This window comes from Microcaecilia unicolor, chromosome 9 (genome assembly GCF_901765095.1).
Source record: "Microcaecilia unicolor chromosome 9, aMicUni1.1, whole genome shotgun sequence".
Lineage (NCBI taxonomy): Eukaryota > Metazoa > Chordata > Amphibia > Gymnophiona > Siphonopidae > Microcaecilia > Microcaecilia unicolor.
This window is the reverse complement of record NC_044039.1, coordinates 94,208,437-94,235,881: the sequence shown is the minus strand read 5'-3', so window position 1 is coordinate 94,235,881 and position 27,445 is coordinate 94,208,437. Positions and strand designations below refer to the sequence as shown.

The following is a 27,445-nucleotide window of genomic DNA, read 5'->3' as shown; positions in this document are numbered from 1 at the left end:
AGGTCAGAGTTGAAGACTACCAGATAAAGAGAGAAAATATAAGGCATTAGGTGATTGGACAAAATTAGGCTTCAGTAATCTGACAAGCACAACTTGTGGCAGTCAGGTTTTGTTAGCTTCCAAAGGAGAGAGAGAGATTTTATTTTCCTTATACTCTAATAAATTTTAGCATTATTATAAAAGAGAAAAACAAATCTGAAGAGTATTTCCTTTGCCAGAAGGGCTTTCTCTCAGTCTTCTGTTTTGGTTAGCTTCCCTTTAGAGGCAAGAGTGTTGTTAATTGTTAATACAGAAGTCAGGAAGTGGAATGGAGTATATTCCTCACTGAAGACTGTATCCAAACACTTTTAGAGGCTATTATGAGTACCTATATACTTCACAGGGAGACCCAAGCAAGGTAGTATTAGAGGGGATTTTTGAAGGACATCCAGTTTGGCCTACCATCCCTGCCAGTAGAACTTCCGCAAGAGGCAGACTAACCACTTATTCTTACCACAGTCAATTGTATAAACTCTTCTATAGCTCTTACTTCAGGCTTCTGCCATTCCGCAAGGAACACTTTTCTTAGGGATATTTACAGGGCATGTTTCTTCCTGGGCTATTTACATATATACAGTTTCTCCAGTCCATGGAGGCAGTGTTAAATCCCAAAGGCTGTTTTCTCCTCTCTCAAACCCCTTTGGGCTGGGCTTTCTCCCCCCCATGACTGAACAGGGACTGTATCCCTCAACTAATCCCTGATAGGAGATTGCATGAACATACATTTCACTGATGTATGGAATTAATTTTAAACCTAAGAAATACATTGTATACTTTTGTTAATATTTCTTTTCAAAGGCTTTTTTTTAAGCAATTGATTTAATATGTATGCCTTCCTTCCACTTTAGAATAACCAGGTAGAAAAAGCAGCATATGAGCAGATGGCTCTCCTTTCACCCTGTTATTGTTTCAGCTGGAGCAAATGGAATGCAGAATCTGGGTATGAAAATGTAGTTTTGAAGGTAATGACCCTGAGAAATGTTCATAAGTTTTGTTTAAAAGAGCACAAACATGCCTGAAATTTGTTGAAAAATAGCAAAACTCCCCCAAAACACCAAAGTGCACTTTTACATTTAGTACACTAAGGCGCTTTAGTTTAAATCATTATGCTATTAGATGTCTGCTACTTTGAATATAAAAGTAAAAGTAAAAAATCCCCCCCAAGAGTTTTTAAATATTTTTGTAAGTCTGTCCATCAGTTTAAAATCGTTTGTATGGTTTTACTGTTATATTTTTACAGTACTTGATTTTATCATGATGACCTATTTTTATGTTGTCCATTTTCAATTGTGGAATGGTTGCAGTTTTCCTACTGTTGTACCGCTTGCAGTCTCATTTCTTGTAGTTTCTAACATAGCTATTTTGGGAGGCTACCTATATGTTATGGGTGTAGCTGAGATGAAGTAGTTTGCTACCATGTCGCTGTTATAAAGATCTATTGTAACCCATCTTGTTGTGTTTTCTCAATATGTGGAGTACTGGTGTAGTAAATCTTACATTGCTGTTTTTGCTAGTACCCAAAATTCATCCCTATCTGGGTAGTTAGTGTTGCTTTGGTGCAGTAGATTTGCTGGATAAGCTCTGAGTTTTCATGGGTAATTCTAGTAATTGTTCTAATTGATTTCACTTTAGTGTACTTAGACATACATGTGATTTTCTTTTTTGAAAGACTTATTTTTAATATTTCAAAAGTTTATTTGTGTGTGTAGGTTTTTTTTTTTTTTTTTTTGGGGGGGGGGGGGGGGGGGGAGAGGGTTGCATGGGTGATGGTTTGGCCCATGCAGGTGAAGCAAAGTAGAAACTTGTAGTTAAGAATTATTGCCAGCGATAGTTGTATTTAAATAAATTAATTGCATGTGGAAACTTTTGAATTTCAAACTTGTATGTTAAGAACAGGATTGGTGGAACTAAAAGTGATTGAAAAAAATTAGCTGCCAGCATTAAGCCAGTTTTGAAAGATATTAAGGAAAGCGACGTATTAAGGAAAGCTGTAAGTCCAAAAAGACCGCACAAAGATTGGCCATCTTTGCCCCCATAGCAATTCTCAGTTAAAAACTCTCCCTTGTAATGAAAAATAATTCTTTATGCAATATACAAAAAAATCCAAGAATATAGATTAAAAAATTAATTCTTAAGAGCATGGGAGTATAAATTCAATGAAGTTCACAGCAGATTCAGTCTAGTCAAGAAAATATGACAGCCTCTGCATTTTTATGCAGAGGTATGATGGCACTACAATAATGCCACTCAAAAATAATTAGGACCATAAATTTCTGCAGATACAGATTAAGGGGTCCTTTTATAAAGCTGCGGCAAAAAAAGTGGTCTGTGGTAGGGTGGTGCGTGAAAATTGCCATGCGCCAAGGCCTGAGCCCTTACTGCCTCCTATTTAGTAGGCGGTAAGGACTCACACACCAACCTGGCAATATTGGACAGCATATGCCGATGACCAATTACCACCAGGCATGCCTACTCTATGCCCTCCACACGAAGATAGAAAAATATTTTCCGGTACAGAAATGCTGCGTGGCAAACACAGAACTACCGCAGGGAGCCACGGTATGCCACGTGGTAGTGCTGTTTTGCCATGCATTACTCACACAGTACCCCTACCGCATCTTTGAAAAAGGGCCCCTTAGTGAGATCTACAGAATACAGTGAGTTTTTAATACAAGGGAGGCAAACAAAGGATTTAAGAAATAATTAGAATGCCGCCAGTGGAGAGCTGCAATCTAAAACAATGGGCGCCTTCTGTCTCGCTGCACCCTACGCCTGGAATAAACTTCCTGAGCCCCTACGTCTTGCCCCATCCTTGGCCACCTTTAAATCTAGACTGAAATCCCACCTCTTTAACATTGCTTTTGACTCGTAACCACTTGTAACCACTCGCCTCCACCTACCCTCCTCTCCTCCTTCCTGTACACATTAATTGATTACTTTATTTTTTGTCTATTAGATTGTAAGCTGAGCAGGGACTGTCTTTCTTCTATGTTTGTGCAGCGCTGCGTACACTTTGTAGTGCTATAGAAATGCTAAATAGTAGTAGTAGTAGTGGCTGACCAACTGATATATGTCCTAAGCATTTTGGATATCCTGTATTTGAGTTTAGATGTTAGACCACCACATTTGCCCACTATGTAATTTGATTTGAGATCTTAGGTCAAAACACTTTAAAAAGGTATTCATAAATCATAGCATGACAATATGTCAGCCATCTATGAAAGGAGGAATTATGCAACTGCTAAAAAAACTTCTTAAACATAGTTATCAAAAATCCCAAAACACAATAGCAATATCTGTTTGAGCTGATGGTTCACAAATAGTTCTAAAAAAACATTAGCGATTGCGACATCCAAGATGGTGCTGATCTAAGACGCTGCCTCAGACGCGCTCTGAAACTTACCTTCGTGGGACCGAAAGAGGAGTCCGAATTTCCCACATAATGGGGAAGCGGAGGGGAAAGGTGAGGGAGGCTCCTGTTACCCCCACTGGTTCCCCCCCCTCTCGAGGCAGACGACGCTGGAAAGCTTCGGAGTGTCTCTGGGACCCCGTTCGACATCTTCTCCTGCTATCCGACCAGCTTCCAACAACTCGGTCAGCAGTGCAGACGGGGCTTCCCTGAGCTCCGACCTCCATGCGGCACCACCCCAACCAGTAAGCGTGCGAGCGGTTTGTGATTCGCGGGGTCCCATGCCTGAAATGGAGAGGACCCTTGAAGAAGGGAGCCCAACCGAGCACATGGGAGAGGAAGAAGAACTGGTAGGACAAAACTTAAAAAACTTTCCTTTGCCAATGAGAGACGGCTTAAAATTGATTTCTAACTCACCTCTTCCTGAGTTTAATATTGAAATGGTGAAACCTGCCGTAGTGACTATAGAAGCACTATGGGACCTAACTTTTTCAATGCATTCTTCGCTGCAGTCGGTTTTATTGAAGAGTGCAGGTGAAATAAAAACTTTGTCGAAAGCCCTATTGATTCAGGAACAGATTAATGCCCGACAGTTGTCCGAAACTAAACTACTTGAAGATAAAATTTTGAAACTGGAGAACTTGAATAAAGCCACGATTAAGGATAGTAACTTTGTTAAAAAGAAAATGGAATACCTTGAAAATCAACAAAGACGACTTAATTTGCGTTTTGTCAACTTCCCCAGATCTCCTATTCTTTCCGCAACTGAAATGGTTAAAAGATATATGCAGGAAGTTCTAGGGATGCCTGGCGAATCTCTCCCACCCATAACAAGGGTAACCTATCTCCAGACTTTAACACCATCTAAACCTGGAGGTGACCAGGCTGTTGTGGATGGAGGACTGAACCTGACATCTTTCCTGGAGTCTTCATTAGAAATAGTTACCCAAAGGACAACAGCAGTGGTAACCTTTGCTCTTGAAATAGATAGGGAGATGGTATTGAAGTTATTCTTCAAACATTTAGACTCGATGTTTTTTGGCTCTAAAGTTAGGATTTTTCTGGATCTCGCAAGAGAGACTCAAGCTAGATGTAGGGCCTTTTTGGCTCTACATCAAAGAACATTAAATCTAGGGGCAACGTTTACCCTTAAATTTCCTTGTATTTGCTGCTTTATATATCAACAGAATAGTTATCAATTTACCGAACCAAAACAACTCGAGGACTTTTTATGCTCTAAGGAGGCTGAGAATGTTATTGTTAAAGTTTAAGGTCCCATATGGACACTGGATGATAGATAGAGAATGTTTTCGGGGACTGTAACCGTCTGATTAATATTATTTCCTATGGTTAAATTGTATTTTGTATCTTGGATCTATTTAGGTATTTCCAATATTGAGGTCGATATTAGACTATATTATTTCTTTTAATGAGATAACTAGTTTATCTCAAGAATGTAAAAAAAAATTTCTCCAATTTTGATTATTGCAATTGTTTCCATGCTTCTTTGATAAGATGTATATATTAAAAAATTATAAATAAATAAATTAAAAAAAAAACACTAGCACTGCCATTAAATTACAGAAAGGTCTTGGATACTACATTTCTTTTTTTGTTTAAATGAAGTCTTTATTTACCTCGATAACGGAACAATAAACTCAGGAAACATTACAGATAATCAATCTGAGTTTGACTCATACAGACATACTTCATCAACTTAAACACTTTTGTTCTACTTTATCAAGTTACAGATAGAGATCTATGAGCTACTTCAATTTTTTTAATTTTTTTTACTGATGGTTAACTTGTTCCTCCACCTTCCCTCAACCGATATAAATGTCCCCTTCCAGAAGCAAAACGTCCAACCCAGCCAACCATACATCACTCTCACAACCCTCACTGCTCTCTCGCTGTACTAAGAATGAAGGGTTTCCATGTATTATACCATTTATTCAGTTGTTATCTACGTTCTGCCAAGAGCCTCTCCATTTCACATACATATTTTAGTTTTTTGATCCATCTCCCCACCGGGGGCACCCCCTCCTTCTTCCAGCAAGCAGCTATAACCATTCTAGCTGCCCCCTCAGCGTGCTGCAACAAGATCTGCTGCATTAGCTTGGTACCCTTTGGATGCACAGAGAAGAAGAAGGTTTCAGGCACCCAAGTGACTGTACATCCCATCCAACTTTGCAGTCGGCTATGAACTGCTCTCCAAAACGCTCTGACTTTCACACAGCTCCACTACACATGCATTGTACCCCTTTTACCACATCCCCTCCAACATAGGCTTGAGGCTGATGGATATATGCGTTGGAGCCGGTCAGGAGTGAGGTACCACCTGAACAGCACCTTCACCACGTTCTCTTTAAAGGGTACATGGGACAACACCTTCGTCGCCGCCCTTTCTATCCTCTCCCACTCCACATCCCCCAGAACTCTACCCAAGTCCTTCTGCCAGCCCCTCCTATGAAGGATGTAGAGTGGATTCTGCTCACATCAACATTTATATAAGCGGCTAATCAAGCCTCTAGAGATGGTGTGCTTCGTATAACCTCTTGTACCGCTGCTGTCTGGAGAAAATGTGACAACTGTCGGTATGCGAAGTCATCCTTCCCCGCCTCTGGGTATCCCTCTGTTAAGGCAGAGCATGCCAGCTGTTTATCTGCAAACATTTGCCCCCATGTTCTCAAACCTTCCCCATACCACCTAGTAAATACCCCTCTCACTGTTCCTGGTAAGAACAGAGGATTGTACGCTATAGGCGCCAATCTAGTTAAAACGCAACTTCTGTTAGGAAAGAGGCTATCCCAATAATGGAGGGTGACCCCTATCGATGGACACATGCCCTCCCCCAGCGCTCTATGTATTTTTGGGAGCCAGATGAGTGCGCCCAGCGGCGTCGAACCCAGAGTGTTGTTCCACATGCACCCATTGTCTATCCTGGTAGTCCTGGTACCACTCTACTGCTGCTTTCCCTTGGGCTGCTCTATAGTACCAGAGTAAATTGGACTCCCAACCCTTCTCTTTTCCGCTCTTGGTATAGAAGGGAATGTGACAGCCTTGGATGTTTACCCGCCCAGATGAAACGCACAATACGGTCCTGCAAACCTGCAAGGAATCGCCTAGTCATCATTACCGGTAATACTTGAAACAGATAACAGGCGGGGCAGAATGTTCATCTTTACAATCGCTATTCTACCAAACCATGATACTGCCAGATCCCCCCACCTCTCCAGATCCTCTGCAAGAACTCTAGCCAACCCCTTATAATTAGCTGAAAAAAGATCTTCTAAATTTGAAGTTAGATTAACGCCCAGCGAAATGAGAACGAGGACCTCAAGGATTCCTCCAGCTCTAGTGGAAGAGACACATTCAGAGCCTCAGACTTCGTCATGTTTATTTTGAATCCAGAGACTATCGAGTACTCTTCAATAACTCTTGAGAGTGGGAATTGTAGTCTCAGGCCGAGTCACAAACAGCAAAACGTCATCTGCAAACAGAGCCAATTTATGTTTTCTACTTGCAATATTTATGCCCGTAATACCCGGATTCATTCGCTCCCTAGAGGCGAAGGGCTCCATTACCATGGTAAACAATAGGGGTGACAGAGGACAACCCTGGCGAGAACCCCTGTACAATGTAAACAGCTCTGAATTGCTACCGTTAACCCGCACACACGCCCTAGGAGTAGCATAAAGTGCCCTTATCCAACCCCTGAACTGTGGTCCGAGTCCAACACTTTCCAAGACCTTGTACATAAAGGGCCAGTGGACCCTGTCAAAAGCTTTTTCCGCATTCAAGCTAAGAAGACAGAGGCCTCTGGCCTTTCCCAGCTAAATGCATAAGGTCCACTGCCCGTCTTATGTTATCCATGGCCTTTCGACAGGACACAAAACCCACTTGGTCTGGATGTATAAGCACCTGAAGAAATGGCGCTAAGCGGTTTGCCAATACTTTTGCTAATATTGTAACATCCGAATTCAAAACGGAGATGGGCCTGTAGGAGCTGCATTCTGTGTGATTTTTATCTGGTTTAGCAGAACCGCTATCCAGGCCTCTCTCATGGACATTGGCAAGGACTCCCGGTGCCCACTTGATTAAACGTATCTGCAAGAAGTGGAGCCAATTCAGTTGCAAATTTCTTATAAAACTCATTGGGCAACCCATCCATCCCCGGTGACTTATGGGAGGGTAGTTTGCTAATGGCCTCTTGTATCTCTACTGGTGTAACTGGTTTTTCCAAAAGGGTCTGTTGTTGGAGAGTCAGTGAAGCGAGGTCACTCTCCGCCAAATAATCTCCTATGGCTTCCGGGGTAGGGTTAAATCTCCTGGGCGTAGAGAGTTTGGTAATACTCCCGAAAACACCTACGTATGAGCTCAGATGTACGCAATACTCCTCCCTCCACCATCCCGTACCTGTGTAACCACGCGATCTATTTTTCACTGGCGTAACCGCAAAGCCAGAAGATGTCCCGCCTTGTTTGCAAACTCATTGGAACCGGCCCTGTATCTCGCCTGTATCATGCTAAGATGTTCTGAATAAATGGAGTCAAAGTTGCATTCTCTGCTCTCGGAGTTCCAGCAGAGTCCGAGATGACCCATTGGCCTTATGCTGCTTCTCCAAAAGCCGGATTTTCTCCATGCATTTTGCTATGTGCTACGTATGCGCACTCATTTACTCGCTATTTGCAGAAAATACCCCTTGGAAACCACCTTCATGGCGTCCCAGACCATGTTGAGAGGTGGCCCAGAATCTAAATTGAATTCAAGATATTCCTTTAAAACTTTCCTATAGCCCTCCACTACCTCCCTCTCCTGCAACACTCCCGCATTTAACATCCATTTCTTCTCCTTAGTTTCCGCACTGATAAAGGGCATTAATATCCAGATTGGCGCATGATCCGAGATTGTAATACTCCCCACCCCTGCCTTCGGGCCCCTCTCCACCAGCGCTATATCAAGGAATTTATAATCAATGCGTGAGTAGGTGTCATGTACTGGGGAATAGTATATATAGTCTCTATCCCTTGCATGTGTCAACCTCCACAGGTCCAGTGTACCCAGTGAATATGCCAATGATCCTAAAGCCAGGGACTCCCTGTTACTCCCTATGTTACCCCTACTGGAGTGATCTAAAGCAGGGATCACAAAATTAAAATCACCCCCAATATCAGCAAGCCTTGGGCAAAGGCAGCCAGTGAATTTTTCACCTTTGTATAAAATGACACTTGGCCATTGTTTGGAGCATATACAGATGCCAGCGTAAGGTCTATTTGATTAATTTGGATGTGCAAAAACAAAAAAACCCCACCCGGTTCCCTCTTCACACTCACTACATAGGCTGGCACCGCTGAATGAATCAGTACTGCCACCCCACTTTTCTTGGAACCCTCACTGGATGAGGCAAAATATGCTTGTGGGTAGCTTGAGTGGGAGAGTAGTTGTTCATGCCTGCGGCGAAGGTGCGTCTCCTGCAAGAGAACCACATGCGGCTTTAGCTGTTGTAAGAACTTCTGCCTCTTTTGAGGCATATTCAGGCCCTTAACATTGTACGATATTTTTAAATCTGTACCCAATTCTTAGTAGTTAAACCAGACATACCTGCGTCACAGTGAGAGCCCCTCATCCCTAATCCTGCCCTGTAACCAACCCGCCCCCCCTCCTCCCCAGAACCTGCCTTATCCTACCCCCCTACCCTTGACACTAACACCAATCAGAGGCCTTACCCTCTAAGTGGGATTGAAGGAAGTAATCCACCACACCCGCGGCACCCCGCCCCCCCTTCACCTCTATCGAATCCATGCCTACTTATTTATATTCCTCACATTCACTCCACATTCTCTCACACATTCTAGGCCAGTGCTCTTCACATGCTTTGTGCAAATGGCCTTCAGGCCTCTTTCCTCAACTTCCCCACTGGTCCATTCCACAACCGCCAAAAGGAAGGCGTGTGTATAGCTGTACTTAACCTTGCTGACTCACAACCCAAAAGCCAATAAAAAAAACAGAGAAAAATAAATACCAACTGTAAGCCCCTAAGGAACAATGTTCAAGTGCCTCTAGTCCATCCACTGCTTGGTTCGACCAGACTCGTAAAGTCTGCTGGAATTCCCTCACCATATCCACTCACGTCTGCCACGCTCATCTTTTCGACTTATTCCGCTTAGAGGACTCTGGAGCACGCTGCAATCTTTGTAGCTTGGCTGTAGTGCCACCGTCCCCGGCGGAACACTCAATGTCACCAGCCCCACCTCGTGCAGGACTTCCCAGATCTCCGACAATGTTTGCACTCTGTACTTAGTGCCCTTCAAGACAAAATTCAGTGAGAATGGGAATCCCCATCTGTACTGGTTTGTTCTTTTATCAAAACTTCCAGAGCTGGCTTCATCTGGTGCCTCTGCTGTAGGGTGTACTGTGATAGGTCCTGATACACCAGAACCTTGGTCCCTCCGAACTCCAGGTCTTTTGTCTTCCGGGCCCGTGCTAGGATCCGCTCTTTATCTTCATATTTATGGAACCGCATTATTATGTCCCGCACCTGTTGTTCTTTTCGCGGCCCCAGCGCTCAATGTGCTCTATCCAGTGCTATTGCTTCTTCTCCCATCTCCGGGCCCAGCAAAAGTGGCGCACATGGTCTGCACTATTTTTGATACATCTTCGGTCTCGCCCCCTTCAGGGGCCCCTCGAAACCTAAGATTGTTCCTGCAACCCCTGTTTTCTAGGTTGTCCAATTTGTATTCCAAATCGGCATTCTTTTTCTCCAGCACTTGTAACTTTTTTTCATGTGCTGCCAGGGACTCTGTGTGCTCGTCCAGCTTCAGCTCTGCTTCCTCCACCCTGCCTCCCAGCTCTCGGAGTTCAGTGCTCAAAAATTGCTCCATGTGCTCCAGAATCTTCTCCTTGGAGGCTTTAATTTCCTCCTGTATGCTGCACAGGTAGGTCGTCAGTTCTCCGGAGAAGCCTTTTGTTTTCGGAGGCGCCCGCCGTGTCTCTGCCAAAGACAGTGCGGAATCCGAGTCAGACGGGGACGCCCACTCTTGCAAGTCACGTCTTTTGCCCGTCCGGCAGTGTCCGCCGTCCTCCTGCCTCTCAGGCTCCTTCTTCCGTGCTGATAGTGCTTTGCTCATGTCTGCTAAGTGACAGGGGATTCACAAATCACTTCAGACCCTGGCTACTATGCCTGTTTGCAGTAAAAACTTATTTTCGGGTGTTGGGAGCGGGAGCTAGAAGACTAGGCTGCCGTCTTGTGTGCTGACGTCACTTCCTCTCCTTGGATACTACATTTCTAAAGACCTCATTGTCTTGTAAGATGAGTTTCAGAAAGGTGGCTTCAATCTAGGTATCGAGAGCAGTAGTTTACAACTTCTTCAATCCCAAGGTGCATCTACATTAATCAACATTTGGCACACCAATCTTATAAGCAGGTACTGCACCTACAGAGGATTCATACGGTCATTAAAAACTAAGGAAGCCCCAAAAATCCCCCCCCCCCCCCCCCCGTCTTTTCCAGATTTGAAAATAAAAGGAGACAGATCATTGAAATATGCATCCAGCACATTACAGCTGTATGCCAGTAATATTTGAAGTTAAGTAATGTCCTGTTTGACAGCAGGTGCTGTAGCAGTCCCCATTATCAGCTTTATTCAAGTGCAATTTTAAATATGTATTTTATAACTACACATGTAAATCTATATATAAACATCATGCACACAGCTACTGCTGGGTTTTTTTTTTCTCTCTTATATTACCCCTGTATTTCCCTCCACTCCTCTGGTGCTGGAGGATGAAAAACAAGTTGCATTTATGGGTTAACCATTACCTTCACCATGTTTTACAGTAGCTCACCTCTGGGCCCCTGCTTTATTCAGCCTGGTGTTCACTTCAGCTCCTCACCCTGTATGTGCTCCTGGTCCCTCCCTTTTTTTTTCTCGATGCTTGTGGATTCCTCCTCTACCCCCCCCCCCCCCCCCCCCCCCCCCAAAAACACACAGAAGGCAGAAGATGAGCTGGGACTGTCTGTAGCATTAATTTGCATAAGGCTATGTGTTCCGTTAAGTTCCAAACACCTGCCTCATGCTGTGTCTAGAAGAGACACCTGCAACTACAAGTGTACTCAGAATGAACTCTTCTACTTACGGGAGCTACTACTTCTGGACTAAGCATAAGGCAGTGGTAACTACTGTGACATACTGGGTCTGATGGCATATGTTATCCTCAGAAGCTTGTATTGTAATGGTTGAATTTACTAAATATTCACTACTATATGCTTTGTGCTAGAAAGGTATAGAGATTTTTCTAGAAAAAATACACATTAGCATATGTTATTTAACGATTCCCAATTTATGCAATATAACTGGTCAGCCCTAGGTTTGTTCCTGAGGCAACAGAGGGTAAAGTAACTTGCCTGAGGTCACAATTTGAAACCTTGCTATTAACATTTTGAAAAAATTCTTGAGCTTCCATCCAATTTTCAATGCTGAGAATGTCTTTTGGATTTAAGTTGGAGCTTCTGGACTCAAACTTATCTTTTTACTGGAATTAGCAGTACAGTAAAGTTTCGATTATCCAAGTTAAATGAGACCAACCTGTTGCTAGATAAATGAAAAGTCAGTTAATAAGGAAAACAATGGTAACTCCTCAAACAATGCAGAAACAAAGGCAGAGAAAGCAGGGTCCTGGTTCACAATGGTGCTGTTTTGTGGTAAAAGTAGGGTCCTGGGTTCAGAAAACAAAGAGAAACTGCATGAAGTAACTGGGGGTCTCTCAGATATGCTGGATGGTCAGATCAGCGAAGGTTGGATAATCGAGACTGAACTGTAATTTTAAACAAATGAATGAAATAGAATACTGGGTTTTCTGTATGTGTTTTCAGAAAACATGTAAACTTCTGATAAATTTTGATTAGCCTTTATGAAATTCCATCAAATTTTATTTAAACACTATCAGCAGTTTAAATGAACTAACCTATAGCAGTACTATACAATAAACCATTTTGATTCAAAGTAAGGCACATTTTCAATAATTTCATGTTAGCACTTGTATAAAAAGAACACAATTATCTACTGAACACAGCTGCTAAATTTAGGGTACAGTGATTTTAAATACTTCTTTCTAACCTCTTCCACTATAGGTCAAAGAATTTTCCAAGACAGAATACAAAGATGACATCTGGCTACTGTACATGTTTAATGGTTGTAGAGCGCAGAGACTGAAGATTACTGAGTCAAGTGAAATATTCTCAGATAATATCCCTGAAAACTGTGAATTTCATTCATCGCTCTTCCATGCAGTTAAAGCCCACACTAATGACACAACAGTTGAAGACATAAAAATATCCCATTATAAATTTATCGACTGTGTTTATCAACTGCTAGAATCTACAAAAGTGTTAACATACTCTTAATCACAGCATGTTACTGTGTTACTTTTCATGCTCAGTCTCCTAATTCACCACCTAGGTTTTGTCAAGTATATATTTGCTACATTTAATAAGAACTACCTTTATTTTCAATTACTTTGCAACATCAATATACCATTGGCACTTTAAGTGAAGAAAAAAAAATTGAAAGTTAAGATCAAAAGTTATCAAATGTTTGAATACCACTTCCTCCCTTGCTCACAGGGAAAAACAAACCCCACAAAGAGAAACACTAGGTAATTACAGTTAAAAAGGCTTTAAAATTGTCAAATATCTTTTTTTCTTTTTAATACATTAAACTTATATTAAATGCACTCTGTATTAGTATGTCTTATTTCATGATAGCTTCAATTAAAAAATAAAATCCAAGTCAATCACAACTGGCAAAATTTGTTTTACACTGGTGGCTGTCCATTGTGCCTAAGTCCAGCATAAGGCCACAGCAACTGTTGTAGTGAAGTCCATGCATCTCCAGTTCCCACAGGAGCAGCATCTACATGCTTCTGGAAAGACAATCCTGTAAGGAAGCTTATAAAAGCAGCAAGTAGTAGTACAAGCAAGAGAGAAACCCAGAGAGTGGCATTGATCTTGAAAAAAGAAGTCTTGAAACCAGATGCCCATAACGATAATTTGTTGAACCTATAGAAAGGAAGAAAAAAACCAGGGTAGTTGAAACAACTGTATACTGTAGCCCATTTAATAAACAATTGCTTATAAGTCACATCTCTGTTACGTAGAATTCATGGCAGTTTAATTCTTACACGGGTTAAACACAGTTCATATGTTGTGTCTTTTAGTTATCATTGTTTACCTGCCTTTTTCACATCCACTTCAATTTTCTTTCATCCATAATATAATGCTCTCCATTTAAAACCTAGATTTTCCACCTCAGCAGCCTTTGCTCAATGATTTGTGTTATGTCATCTTATACTAAAATATATTGCAAAATAATTGAAATTTGTCTATAGTCTTGAAAATTTCTGGCTGTGCAGTACAAAGCTTTCATTTAAAAGGCCACGTGGGAAACTATTTTATCTGGGTCTGAATGGATTCTATTGCTACTGTAATTACTGAAAAACAAAAGTAATGACATTTTGCTACTTCCTAATACTAGCTGTGCCTAAGGGGGTCTGTTTGTTAAACAGATGGTACATTTTTGCCCTTACTGCATGGTAGGAGCAAAAATTAATGTGCAGTTAAGTGCAAAGCTTATGTATTAAATTTTGGGGATGTAGTCAGCATGTGACCTGCAGTTACCATACAATACATACATTAAAGGACACTGTCATCAGCTGCGATATAAAGAACGTTTTGCTCCGCAGTGAGTCGAAATCACAAGGGGGCAAGATTTGGGCATTCCCAAAACCTGGATGTTGTTCTGCCATAATGGAACAAAACAAAAATGTTCAGGGCTAAATGTTAGATGTTTTAGCCTAGACCTGCTTCAATCACACTTAAGTTACAAAAAGGTGCCCTAAATGATAAGATGGCCACTGGAGGGATTAAGGCATGACCTCTCCTCCCCCCTTTACTCCGCCCGTGGTGACTGACCCCCCTCTCACCCCCCAAAGATGTTAAGAAACAGTACATACCAGCCTCTATAACAGCTCCAGATGTTATGGCCAGTCCTATTAGAGTAGCAAACAGGTCCCTGGAGTAGCCTAGTAGTCGGTGCAGTGGATGGTAGAGAAGGGGAACCAGGCCCATATTCCACTAACTGGTACACTTGTGGTGGAAAGTGTGAGCACTCTGAAATTCACCACAAACCTACTGTATGTACATATAGGTGACACCTGCAGGTATAAGGGCTGTTCTAGTTAGGTACAGTAGGTTTTTGGTCTGTTTTGGAGGGCCCACCACACAGGTAAGTGAGATATATACCTGGGACCTTTTATGTGAAGTGCCTCCTGGGGTGCCCCACCTCTCTGCTGAGATGTCTGTGTGGCAAGTCTACTAAGAATACTGCCCCCCCCCCCCCTTCAAACATCCCAATGGCTTGGGGGTTTTTTGTGTATTTTTCCCTTGGACTTTTTTTTTTTTTCTAAAATGGTCCTAAAAGATAGATGCACTGAGCACAAAAACATCTAGCAAATAGCCATTTTTGAAACAAAAAGTTGGATGTTTTTCTGGTTTGAAAATGGCCATGTTCGCTACTGGATTTTTTCACAAAATACCCAAAATTAGATTTAGAGGTCATATCAAAAATACCCCTCTAAATCTTCTGATCTGGGTTCTCTTTTTTTATTACGTCATTGTGGGCACAGTAACTGCATGCCCATATTGTGGGTGCACTTAATACCTCCCAAAACAATCTTTGGGCATCACTCTGTATAAGAGGCTTGGGGAGGGGGTTAAGCTTCCCAGTCCCAACCATGACTTCCCCAGCCCATCCAGTCTTACCCTGTTTTTAAAATAATCATCATCAAGCATTTATATTTTGCTTAACCTAATGATTCTAAGCAGGTTACAATAGATGATAACAAATTATAAAAATAAAATGCACAATACATTTTAAAATGATATCATACCCTCTAAGTCATCAAATAAATTCTATTCTATAAATTCAATTAAAGATATTTTTATATCACATCAAAACTGTATCTAATCTCCAGTGGTAGATTATTCCTTATATCTGGAGCTTTACCAAATAAAGTTCTATTTCTAGTTATCACTAATCTGCAAGATGAATGAGTTGAATATTCAAGAAATAGTTCACTTGAAAATTGTAGTGACTGCATTAAAAATAAGTGGGACATAACCCATACAATATCTTAAATATAAATAATACTTTAAACTCAATTCTGGCACAAACTGGGAGCCAATGTAAGTCACATAACAATGGTTAGCATGATCAAATTTTGATCCCTCTAGGATCAATTTTGCTACTACATTTTGAACAACTTGTACATAGGTGGTCGGTGGCCCAACTGTTTGGGGAGGCTAAAGGGGTCAGGGGCAGAGCTTACATCCATAATTGTCTGACAACACACAGAAAAAAAATAAGTAAAAAATAAAATAGGCATAATTAATAACTTTAATTACATTTAGATATTAGATATGTACCATATGTCAAAGAATAAAGTGGTTGCTCAAAACATACTAACCACAATCACTCAACTGCAAAACACACTCAGAACCTTACTGTACCATAAATATTACACTGGGCAGACTCTAATACACCAATATACCACCCACATGGAAAATACAGACCGTCACCAATATAAACAAGGGATCATATCACAATTCTCATGTAGAGCTACAAAAAACCCCTTGAGGGTGGACAGTGTTCACAATGAGCTCCTTTTATTAACGACCATATGTAGATCCTTCAAGAGGTAGTGTGTCATGGATTTAGGCTCTACACCCTTTCTGATGTTTTGGTGCCACCTCAGTAAGGCCAACACACAATCTCTCCACTGCAAAACACTATACACAAGCTTGTGCAAAAACACACTCATAACCTTACCAAACCATAACAGCACTAATTCCAAGGACAGGACGAGCTACAACCTTATGCGTGAAAAGGCAGCACTGTAATTACACCAGGCTCTAAAACACCAGTACACAACCTAGTGAAACAAAAAACAAAACGGGCTGCAAATACTACACGTTAGCAGAATACTGCACCTTGATTACACATGAAAAACACATGACAACAGATATGAAGGCAAAATGCTGAAATGGAAAGTTACCTGAAGAAGCCAGACTCAGCAGGCAGCAATACTAGAAAAATTGAAACTTACATGCAAAATATTACAGATGCACATTTCCAAAATCTGACATATTCTAGTTAATAAATTCTGAATAAAATACTTTTTTCTACCTTTGTTGTCTGATCATTTAGTTTTTCTATTCGCTTTGGTCCCAGTGTCTTCTGCTTTATGCAGTGTCTTCTTTCCATTTGATATTTTTTCTCTCACCATGTCCACCATCCTCCTGTGTCCTTATGCATCCTACCATTTGTAGCCCTGTCCCTATCCTTTCTCCAGTTTCAGCATCTGCCCTCAAAGTGTTCTGATCCAGCCCTTAAATTCAGCAATTTCCCCTCCATACATATCCAGCATTTCTCCTCACTCCCTTCCTCTCCAACCATGTGCATCTCCTTCCTTTGTTTTTCCTTCCCTCCATCCTTGTCCAACATTTCTCCTCCGTTCCCTGCTCTCCACTCCATCCATGTCCAGCATTTCTCCTCTCTTCCCTCCCCTCCATCCATGTGCATCTCCTTCCTGACTTCCCTCACCTCCATCGATGTCCAGCAACTCTCTATTCTCCCCTGCCCTCACCTCCATCCATCCATATCCAGCAAATTTGCTGTCTCCCCTGCCCCTCCATCCATGTCAAGCAATTCTCCTCTCCCCTGCCCTCCCCTCCATCCATGTCCAGGAACTCTCCATTCTCCTCTGCCCTCTCCTCCATCCACCCATATCCAGCAAATTTCCTCTCTCCCCTGCCCCCATTCATCCATCCATGTCCAGCAATTCTCCTCTCATCTGCCCTCCCCTCCATCCAACCATGTCCAGCAACTCTCCATTCTCCCCTACCCTCTCATCCATCTATATCCAGCAAATTTGCTTTCTCCCCTGCTCCCTCCATCCATGTCCAGCAAATCCCCTCTACCCCCTGCCCTCCCCCTCCATCTATCCATGTCCAGCAATTCTCCTCTACCCCCTGCCCTCCCCTCCATCCATCCATGTCCAGCAACTCTCCATTCTTCCCTGCCCTCTCCTCCATTCATCTCCAGCAAATTTGCTCTCTCCCCTGCCCCCTCCATCCATGTCCAGCAATTCTCCTCTCTCCCCTGCCCTCCTGTCCAGCAATCTCTTCTCTCTCCCCCTGCATGTCCAGCGATTCTCCCTGCCCTCCCTCAGCTCCCCGACAGCCTTCCTCTCCCCCCTCCCCGCGCGCGTTTAACCCTTTTACTTTCAGTGGCAGCGACATCAGTGAAGAAGAAAGCACTGCGGGCTCGCTTCCAGCTTCTCCCTTCCCTCACGGAAATATATCATCGCAGAAGGCGGGACACTGTGTGAGGGAAGGGAGAAGCTGGAGGCGAGCCCGCTGTGTTTTCTTCAATGACGTTGCTGCCACTGAAAGTAAAAGGGTTAAACACATGCGGGGGGGGGGGAGGAACGGAGAGGAGGAGGGTTGCCGGTTGGGGAGCTGAGGGTGGGAAGGAAGGAGGGACCATCTGAGAGCTGCCTGGCTGCAGCGCTGCGCCAGCCTTGCGTTTGGGGGGCAGCAGCCAGGGGAAGGTCAGACGCCTATGAACTTGTAATCTCAATTTGTTTCACAGGTAGTCCCGACAAACATTACAATTGTCCAACGAAGATAATATTGTGGCCTGAATAGCTACTTGCATCTCGTTATCCAAAACCTACTTCAATTGTCTCAAAACTTTCAATTTAAAAAATGCTTTCCGACTCAAATGATTTATATGACTATCAATAGCCAACCTAGTATCCAACCATATACATAACAATTTAATCTTTTTTTTTTTTACAATAACCTCGACACCTTTCAACATCACAGTCTTCAATACATCATCTTTAGATTGAACATACAAGATTATTTGTTTTAGCAGGATTGATTTTAAGAAAGTGACATGACATCCAATCATAAATCTCTGAACAATAATATCCATTAACTGTAAGGTAATCCTTAAATCTGATTGCACAGGAAACAGTTGCACGTTATCCGCATAGGAAAAATAAAATCTTCCTATTTTGTAAAGAAGCACCCATTCCACTTATATACAGATTGAATAAAATTGGGGATAGGGGTGAACCCTGTGGTATTCCTGGTTTCATATTCCAAGTATCTGAAAAGACTCCTTGCCAATATACCTGGATAGATCTTATCCCCAGAAAGTTTTCAAACCATTTTAGAAGAGTACCTTCAATACCTACTCCCTCTCGTTTACCTAAAAGAACTTGACAATCAAAAGCTGCAGATAAATACTGCTGCATTACAAGAACTTCAGGGGCCCTTTTACTAAGCCACTTAGGCGCCTACACGTGCACCAATTTGTAACAACCACCTGGCTATCGCATGGCCCGGGCGTTAATTTCATTTATTTACATGCACTGGAAAATTTCCGGTGCATGGGGCTAACCGGGTGGTAATTGGCAGTGTATGCACGCTGACAATTACTGCCCGGTTAACGCATGAGACTTTACCGCTAAGTCAGTGGGTGGCGGTAAGGTTTCAGGCCAAAAATGGATGCGTACCAATTTTTATTTTGCTGCATGTCCATTTTCAGCTAAAAAATAAAAAGGGTTTTGCAGGTGCGCTAAAAAATGGACCTGCGTGTGTCCAATACACGTGTCTACATCAGCGCAGGCTATTTTTCAGTGCATCTTGATCCTTGATCTAAATAGTCTCGTATCTTTGACAGGAGCACAGCCATTACTCTTTCAGTACTATCTAAAGGCTTGAAACCATGTTGTTGTGGGTCCAAAATATTATAAGAATTTAGATAGTCCTGAAATTGTATTGTTACTACTGCTTCAATCATTTTGGTCAAACTTGGAAGATTTACTACTGAGCGATAATTATAATAATATGTAATATCCAGTGTTTCTCCCTTATTCAAAGGTTGCAATACAATCCTACCCATATCCTCATGAAAAAATCCCTGATCCAAAAAGGAATCAATCATATGTGTTAACTTATGGCTTCTTTTACAAAACCACACTACCAATTCTCAGTGCAGCAAATGAGAATAAAAAACCATTCAATTCCCATGGGCTTCATCTCATTTGCAGTGCTGGAATAGCTAGCGTGGCTTTGTAAAAGAAGCCCTTAGTGACAACTTCCTGGTATAGATCAATAAATAGATCAATAAATCAGCATTACATGGATCTAAAATACAAAGTCCTTTTTCAAACATTCTTTTTTGAATTGTAATCACTTCGTCTATTTGCTGAAATGTAGACCATATTCAATCAGCTGGAATTCTACTTATTACATCCTCTCCCACCATAATTTCATCCTCAATTTTACATTTCATTGGAGGCAGCTTCTTCAAAATATTAATAATCTTCCTCTGAAATGTGTTGGCAAACTCGAGCTGTAAGTTGCTGTGGAATATTGGTTGGAGAGTAGGTCTGTAAATTAATTGAAACAATTCTCTAGTAGAATTTTTACTAGTATTAATTTTATACCCCAAAAATGTCTTTTTACACAATCTTATCTGCTCCTTGTATGATGAGGTCAAAGGCCCCCATACACCTAGATCTTCTTGGCTTCTTGATTTTAACCAGCATCTCTGACAATGGGGGGGGGGGGGGGGGGGGGACTACTGCGAAGGAGGGGAAGAGATGGGTTAATGCAGATGGAAGGGAGGAGAAACACAAGAGGGGATGCTGGATGATGATGGAGGGAGAAAGAAGATGCTGGGTGGCAGGTGGTACAGAGACAGGGAGGCAGGGCAGAGAGAGAAAGAAGATGCTGGATGGCAGGGGAGAGAGAGGAGTGAAAGACTAGAAAATAATTAGAAAAATGGAAGGGCCAAATTGAGGAAGACTGAGAAAAAGCTGTAGGTAGGTAAGTAAAAAGAGACTGAAGACTGGATAATATGAATGGAATCTGAATGGATAGGCAGAAAAGAAACTGAAGAAAGCTGAAAGGAATAGATCAATGTTGGAGCTGGATGCAGTGGAAGAGGCAAACAATATAGGAGAGAAAAAGGCAAATGGACAGGAAACCCTTGGAAAAAGAAGTTAAGACAGGAAAGTAGTAACCAGAGATTGGGGCCAACACAATTAGAAAAATTAAATGGCCAGACAGCAAAGGCAGAAAAATAATTTTAATTTAAGATGAAGTAATGTGGTAGCTGTGTTAGTCCACTTTCAAAGTTAATAAATATAAAAGAAAAAAATTGATAAGATGCCCCCTATTTTATTATTTTGGACTAAATGCATTTTTTTATTAGCTTTCAGAGGCCAAAACCTCCTTCTTCAGGTCTGGGCAGTATATACTGCTGTTGTAGTATGCTTGTCCTGACTTAAGGAAGGAGGTTTTGGCCTCCGAAAGCTGGTCGAAAAATATAAGTTATCCCAATAAAAAGATATCACCTTATTTTCCATTTTCATTTTGTTAATTTTTAATGTGGCGATTGGAATGTGTCAGTTTTTTTAAATTTGTGCATATTGGAATTTTACCACAGGATGCCTCAGTGCATCCTGTGGTAAGCCTTTTTTTTTTTTTTTTTACCTATGGTAAGCATGAGCGAGTGCTTACCGCAGCTTAGTAAAAACAGCCCTTTATATTTTACACCAAAAAGAGAGACATGCATCACTGTTTCTATTTCTCTGGTGTGCACTGCATGCAGAGTTGTGGTTTCTTGGGGGTTCAGTTTAATTTTTGTCTACATATTTCTGTTTTTGGTTTGTGGTTACTTATTCTATACTTGAGGGTCTGAGGGTAAAGATTATGGAATTTGATATACCCTGTCTGTGGTACAAAGTGATTTACATTTATTATATACAGGTACCTTTTGTTCCTAGTAGGCTCACAATCCAAATATTGTACCTGGGGCAATGGAGACTTGCCCAGAGTCACAAGAAGCTGCAGTGGGACTCGAACCCGGTTCCCCAGGTTCTCAGTCCACTGCACTAAACACTAGGCTACTTATGTTCAAGTGTGAAAAAGGCTGGTATTCTGTTAGCAAACATATGTGTAGGATTGATCTGTACTAATCAAGCTTATTTCGTTTTCCAATAGGATTTTAACTTGCTCTGTTCCACTACACCCCATACTGCCCCATACCCTGATCCTAGCCCCACCCCACTTTAGCCTCCCCAAACACCTGAGTCACCAACCGCCAATGCACAAGTAAATGCCTAGTTACCATTTAGATGGGAAATTTGAAAATTTCACACACTGTCTGTGGGAAAAAACATCAAATTTCCATGGCGTCCCACAGATCAACCCAGAGACTTGTGGGTTATGTCCTTCTACCAGCAGGTGGAGATAGAGAGAACCCCCGAGATTTGCTATATGTGGACCTGTGCAGCCAACTGAACCTCTGTATTCTCTCTATCTAGCAGGTGAAGGGGCATCTCTGTGCAGCTCTGGTTTGATCTGGCTACTGGTGTCCTTTGGGCCTAGTTTAGCACAGACAGGGGTTGAGTGGCTGTTTGCAGCTTGTGGTGCTAGGTCCCTCCCAGTCTCCCCCTACCTTTCCTCCGTCACCCAGGGCTGTTGGTCTGATCGGACGTTTCCTTTCTCTCTGCGTTTGCGCGAGGAAACACTACATGCCCAGTAGCCCAAACCACCAGCATCTGTATGGCATGACTCTCCCTGCTCACAGCACCAGCCTGCCTCTACTTCTAGACCCCAACCCTCAATGCTCCCAGGTAATTTTTTTGTTTTAACAAATGCATTAAAAAAATAAAAAAAAAAGCTTGTAAAACTTTTTTTTCAGCTGTCCCTCCAACCCTCTCTCACAATCATCACCCACCCAACCACAACACACCCAATCCAACTTCCCGAATAGAATCAACCTCCTTCACTCCAATTTTACTTACACTTTTTTTCTTCACTCTTAACTTAATTTCAAATCTTCGTTAGTTAAGAATGATACAGGATTATTTGCATATTTAATCTCAACAATATACCATTTCAAGCAAGATGTTTTTTCAGGGGACAACTGACTTTCATTATCTACAGGCAAAGAATAATTAAACATTCGACTTTCTTTTCCAGTTTCATTACACTCAATGTCTTCTAAGTGATCCAACTAAGTTGATTTTGATGGTGGTTTGGGCAGTATGTTGGGGGGGGGGGGGGGAGTGGAGAAGCAGAGCTGTATTAGGCATGGCTGAAAGCGGCAGAGGGGAGCTGGAGAATCTGGGGCTGTGGCTTGGTGAATGCATAGTTTCCACACATGCATATGATGCGTTGGGGAGCAGTAAAGGCTGGGCTGTATTGGGCCTGGTTTGGGGTGTACTGGGCATGTGTGGTTTCTTTACACATGAGCAGAGTGTGTCTTAGATAGGGCCTGAGCAGGACTGGCCTGATTCATGGCTGTGCAGAAGGAGAACAAAGTTGGAAATGGCCAGAGAGGTTTCCCTGAAGGCTTTTAGAGCCAGGCAGGAGAGATTTGGAGGCTATGCATGGGTGAGCAGCTGCCAGCTTATGGGCACAGCTGTCGGAAGATGAGCCTGGTACATGGGAAGAAATAGGAAAGGGATGAAAAGGAGGACACTGGCAAGGTAAGAGGGGAGGGGTTTTATTATTTTATTTAGTTAGGATTTTGCTTGGGGAATTTCACGTATGTGAGCGTATAGGGAGGAGGAGCAGCAGCAGTAGTTCATATTGTGAGGAACTCTAGGGCAAACTTCTAAACTGTTGTGCTGGGCAGTTGGGTGGGTAACACTGCGTGAGAAGGGTGTATGCTGGTGTGTTCTGTGGCCCAGATGCACAATGGTCCCCAGTAGGAATCCCTCGTTGATTTTGTAACAGGCTCATTTGAATGCGATATGGAGGAAGCCAGTCAGCCAGCAGAGCATGTGCAGAGCAGCCCATTGCTAAGCGTGGCTGGTCTGTACATGCCACAGATGGCTGTTGTACACGCAGCCAAGCCCAAGCTGCATGTATGAAAGCAGTAGAGGTAGTCTTTCGGGGGGGGGGGGGGGCAAGGGGGATCCTTTGCTCTTCTTCCCAATGTCCAGTTGCATAAAGATTTGCAGCTCGGATCTTTCGTTCCCCAGATGGGCCTCCACAGAAGGGGGGTGGGGGGAGTGATTGCACAGCTTCTGGCCACTGCAGCCACTAATGTTAATGGATGTGTTTGCAAGAGAGATTCCTGATAGAGGTGCAAGATAGCACAAACACATTTGGAGCCCTCCAGCCAGATTTTAGCTTCCTTTTCTCTGTTTGTAACTTTTGGCTGGCACTCTTCACATGCTTAACTGCTCTGCCTCTTAAGAGCCTGGAGCAATGCAATCCACAGGGAAAGAAAACAGAGAAAAGGATTTTGTCTCATAGTGGCTGTATGAAAGGACAGACACTACAGCCAAAAAGCTAGGGACTCCGCATTTATAAATGGCAACAAAGGTGTTTGTTTTATTTTCTCCACACTGCTGATTTGGGGAGAGAGAAGCAAAGTAGAAGCTTTTTTTCTGAACCATTTCTCTCCTTTTCCGGGGGCAGTGTGGATCGATTTGGCAGTACTTGCAAGAACTGTCAGGACAGACAACTCCAGACCTCACATTAAATTTTCAACGGTAAAGGTAGGGGTTGCCTCTGTGCATTGGGTCGGAAAATGACTGTACATCGCTTTGCATGCACATTTGTATAATTAGCTCATTATAATAGCTTTGCACGTTTCCGTTAGCTGCTACCGTGATAGGAAGAGAGTTTGGAGAAAGCTTTTGTGCATGTCTCACTGTACTTGCTAGCTAAACTGGCCTAGAACCAGTTTAAAAACCACATTGCTGGCTGGTTTTGTGCATCTGGGTCTGTGTTTGATCAGACAAGTTCATTTTAAGAAATTTTGGTTCTGGTAAGAGAAGTCTGATTGAGATAGTGTTAGTTTAATTGTAGACAGTAGTGTAGCCAGACCTCTCAATTTTTAGGTGGACTGGGTGGGCATGACCCACATATTTCCTCTCTGTCCATCCCCCTCCCATAAAGATAAATACCTGGGCTGGCGGGGATCTCCGGGCCCTGCCAGCTGAGAATCTTCTGGAGGCCCCCAAGGCTTGAGAAGTCTCATCCCTGCGCCAGTCACCAGCTTGGCGGGAAGCAGCATTCAGCAGTGTTGCCTGCGTGCCTGCCTTTTAAAATAATTTGTCTCCCCAGGCTCCGCTGCATTTACTTCTTCGCCCGTCGCAAAGTGCTGCCGTTCGCACAGGCAGCTCCGCTCCCCTTTGCCGCGTCCATCCGGCCCTCTCTGATCCACTTCCTGTAGTGGATACATAGGGCCAGATGGACGCGGCAAAGGGGAGCAGAGCTGCCTGTGCGTACGGCAGCGCTTTGCGACGGGCGAAGAAGTAAATGCAGCGGAGCCTGGGTAGACGAATTATTTTAAAAGGCAGGCAGGCAACGCTGCTTCGCCGCGGGAGAAAAGGCAGCGACAGCAGCAGGATGTTGGATGGGCGGGCCTGGAGGGAAAGTGGCTGGGCCCGTCCAGGCCTGCCTGTGGCTACGCCCCTGATTGTAGAGCCCATGGCATTTAATGCTCTAGGAAATGGAGAGGGAAGGGTTACTGTGTGGGGGGCTGTGCCGGAGTAGTGTGGGAAAATTGTACTTCTATAAAGGAAAAGTTTATTGATAAGAAATTTATTCAGGTACTAGAAAAATCCTCAGATGTGTCAAATACTTGATGTTGGCAGGGCTGAAGGTCAGTCAGTGCTTGCTAAGGACCAACTGTTGTGTGAAGTGACTCCCACAACAAGGGAAATTTTAAATGTCACCAATGTGAATGTAAAAACATTGCTGGTAGTTGTTCAGCAAGTGACAGTATTATTTGAAAAGGACTAAAGTAAGATGTGGTCCAGACAGAGGATTGAAGTGAAGTAGTGCACCTTAAAGGAATACTTCTGACAAAGTTAAATAGTTGCAGTCAAATTAGTGGGACTGGATTTTCAGAGGGGTACCCCTGTTCTGGCTAAGAGAAAAACTGTGCCAGCCCTGGATGAAACAAGAGAAAAGTAATTTAGGGACAGTTTCTTTGTTTTGTCACAATCTGTCAGAGGATTGATCATAAGATTATTATAAAAGAATTTGCACTGAATGGGGAAGTTCTGTGGGAGGTTCTAGCAGATACTTGAATTATCTTTTTTTTTTCCCCTTAAATAGTTAAGAACTCAAGTGATTGATCCCTAACTTTAACCCAAAATGAGAGTTTTTCCTCCAGTTAATTTTGTAAAGACAGGGTTATAGGTGCATCGGAGGAAAGAAAACACAAGGCCCGAGCTTCAGCGTAAAGAATGGCGAAGGCAGAAGAGTGATGAGAAAACAAAAACCCAGACTCAGAAGGGAAAAAAAAAACAGTACAGACACAAGCAGGAGGAGACAGACTTAACTGAAAGTTTCCTCTTGAACTGTTGCACCTGGTAAACGAAAAGTCAAAGAATCAGATACTTACAGAGGTAGTTAAGACACCAAGGGGTCCTTTTACTAAGCCACAGTAAAAAGTGGCCTGCGGCAGTGTAGGCGCCTGTTTTGGGCATGTGCCGGGCCAGTTTTTACCGTGTCTGCAAAAAAAAGGCGTGTCTAAAACCGGCCTGAGCCCTTAATGCCACACACTGATCTAGCGGTAAGGGCTCACGTGCTACATGCGCAGTAACCAGTCGACGCACACCAACTGCCGATTACCTCTGGACACAACATACATGGGAGGAAATAAATGAATCATCCAGACATTATGGGCATGCGCCAAATCTGAAATTACCGCTGGGGGGCATGGTAGCCTGGCGGTAGTCTCATTTGGATGCCCACTGCATGCGTGTAGAGCCTAACGCGCCTTTGTAAAAGGGCCCTTAAGCCTGGTAAAGAAAAGAAAAGGAGGTGTTAATGTTTGATATTTATCTGATACTGTTTGTTTCATATTACACTAGTTCTGTAAACTGTTAGGGCCCGTAAGGAAAATATAGAAAATAAATTAAAGTTCTTTTGTTTTTTAGTGTACTGTTTAAAGAACTGCTTATATTTAATTGTTTAAATACTTTCTTTACCTTAGCCATTTATTTATTTATTTTAATTCCATTCCCTTTTCCCCTTTGTTTCTGTATTTGTATGTGCCTTTCTCTCACTAAAAGGAGATCATGTGTCAGGTATTGGCCATAGCTAGACTACTTAGTACTGGTATATAGGGCATGATTAACTTTCAGAGGTCACAAAATAATAGCCTACTTGTCCATGGAGAACACCTCTTCCTGTGGAAATAGAAATAGAAGACATCAAACAGCTATTCTATTCTATATTGGTTTTATATACTGCTCATTTTTCCAAATAGGAGTCATAGTAGTTTACAAAAAGAGGAGAATTTTCCATAAAAGGAAATTACAAGATTATTTAGCACAACCTAACATCTACTGTCTAAAACATCCAATTCTCAACTTATTTGTCAAATAAAAAAGTTTTTAAAACCTTTCTAAAAAGTGTAAAAGATAGCAAACCCTTAGGTAAGTTATTCCAAAGTCCCCTGAAAAGGAAAAGAGCCCTTAAAAATTAATCTTAGCAAAACATCTTTTAGAGTTGGATAATGTAAATGTCAAGTTCGGTAGAAGCACTACCTGAAGAAGGGATCTCAAGCAATTTTACAAGTCCTCCTGAATTCAGACCAAAAATTGATTTAAACACCAGGCAGACAATTTTAAATCTTATTCACCGATGCACCTTTAGCCAATGAACTATCAAAATGTCCCAATCCAAATATTAACTTAACAGTGGTATTCTGCAATAATGGTAAGCAATTATATAGTTTACTAGAAATCTGACAGTATAAAGAATTACCGTAATTAAGTTGAGGCAAAAGAATTGCCTGAACCAAAACCCTAAAATCTGCGCGCAATAACGAAGACCTTATTGCCCATAATTGTCTTATCACCCTGTTTACAAAGTTGCACTAG

The 27,445-nt window shown here is 42.4% G+C and overlaps 2 protein-coding genes across 11 annotated transcripts in view; one reads left to right on the top strand and one right to left on the bottom strand.

Annotated features, from left to right (window-relative positions):
• The window catches only part of CASC1 (cancer susceptibility 1), a 245,373-nt gene extending 232,504 nt beyond the window's left edge, over window positions 1-12,869 (top strand). For all 6 annotated transcript variants that reach the window (XM_030213984.1, XM_030213982.1, XM_030213981.1 and 3 more), the window contains 2 exons: window positions 888-1,001; window positions 12,579-12,869. In XM_030213984.1, the coding sequence (XP_030069844.1) occupies window positions 888-1,001; window positions 12,579-12,851 (387 nt within the window). In that variant the 3' untranslated portion in view covers window positions 12,852-12,869. The remainder of the gene's footprint in view (window positions 1-887; window positions 1,002-12,578) is intronic.
• Window positions 12,870-12,932: 63 nt separating this feature from the next.
• LRMP (lymphoid restricted membrane protein) overlaps window positions 12,933-27,445 on the bottom strand; it is a 391,035-nt gene continuing 376,522 nt past the window's right edge. For all 5 annotated transcript variants that reach the window (XM_030213974.1, XM_030213975.1, XM_030213978.1 and 2 more), the window contains one exon: window positions 12,933-13,505. In XM_030213974.1, coding sequence (XP_030069834.1) covers window positions 13,262-13,505 — 244 coding nt within the window. In that variant the 3' untranslated portion in view covers window positions 12,933-13,261. The remainder of the gene's footprint in view (window positions 13,506-27,445) is intronic.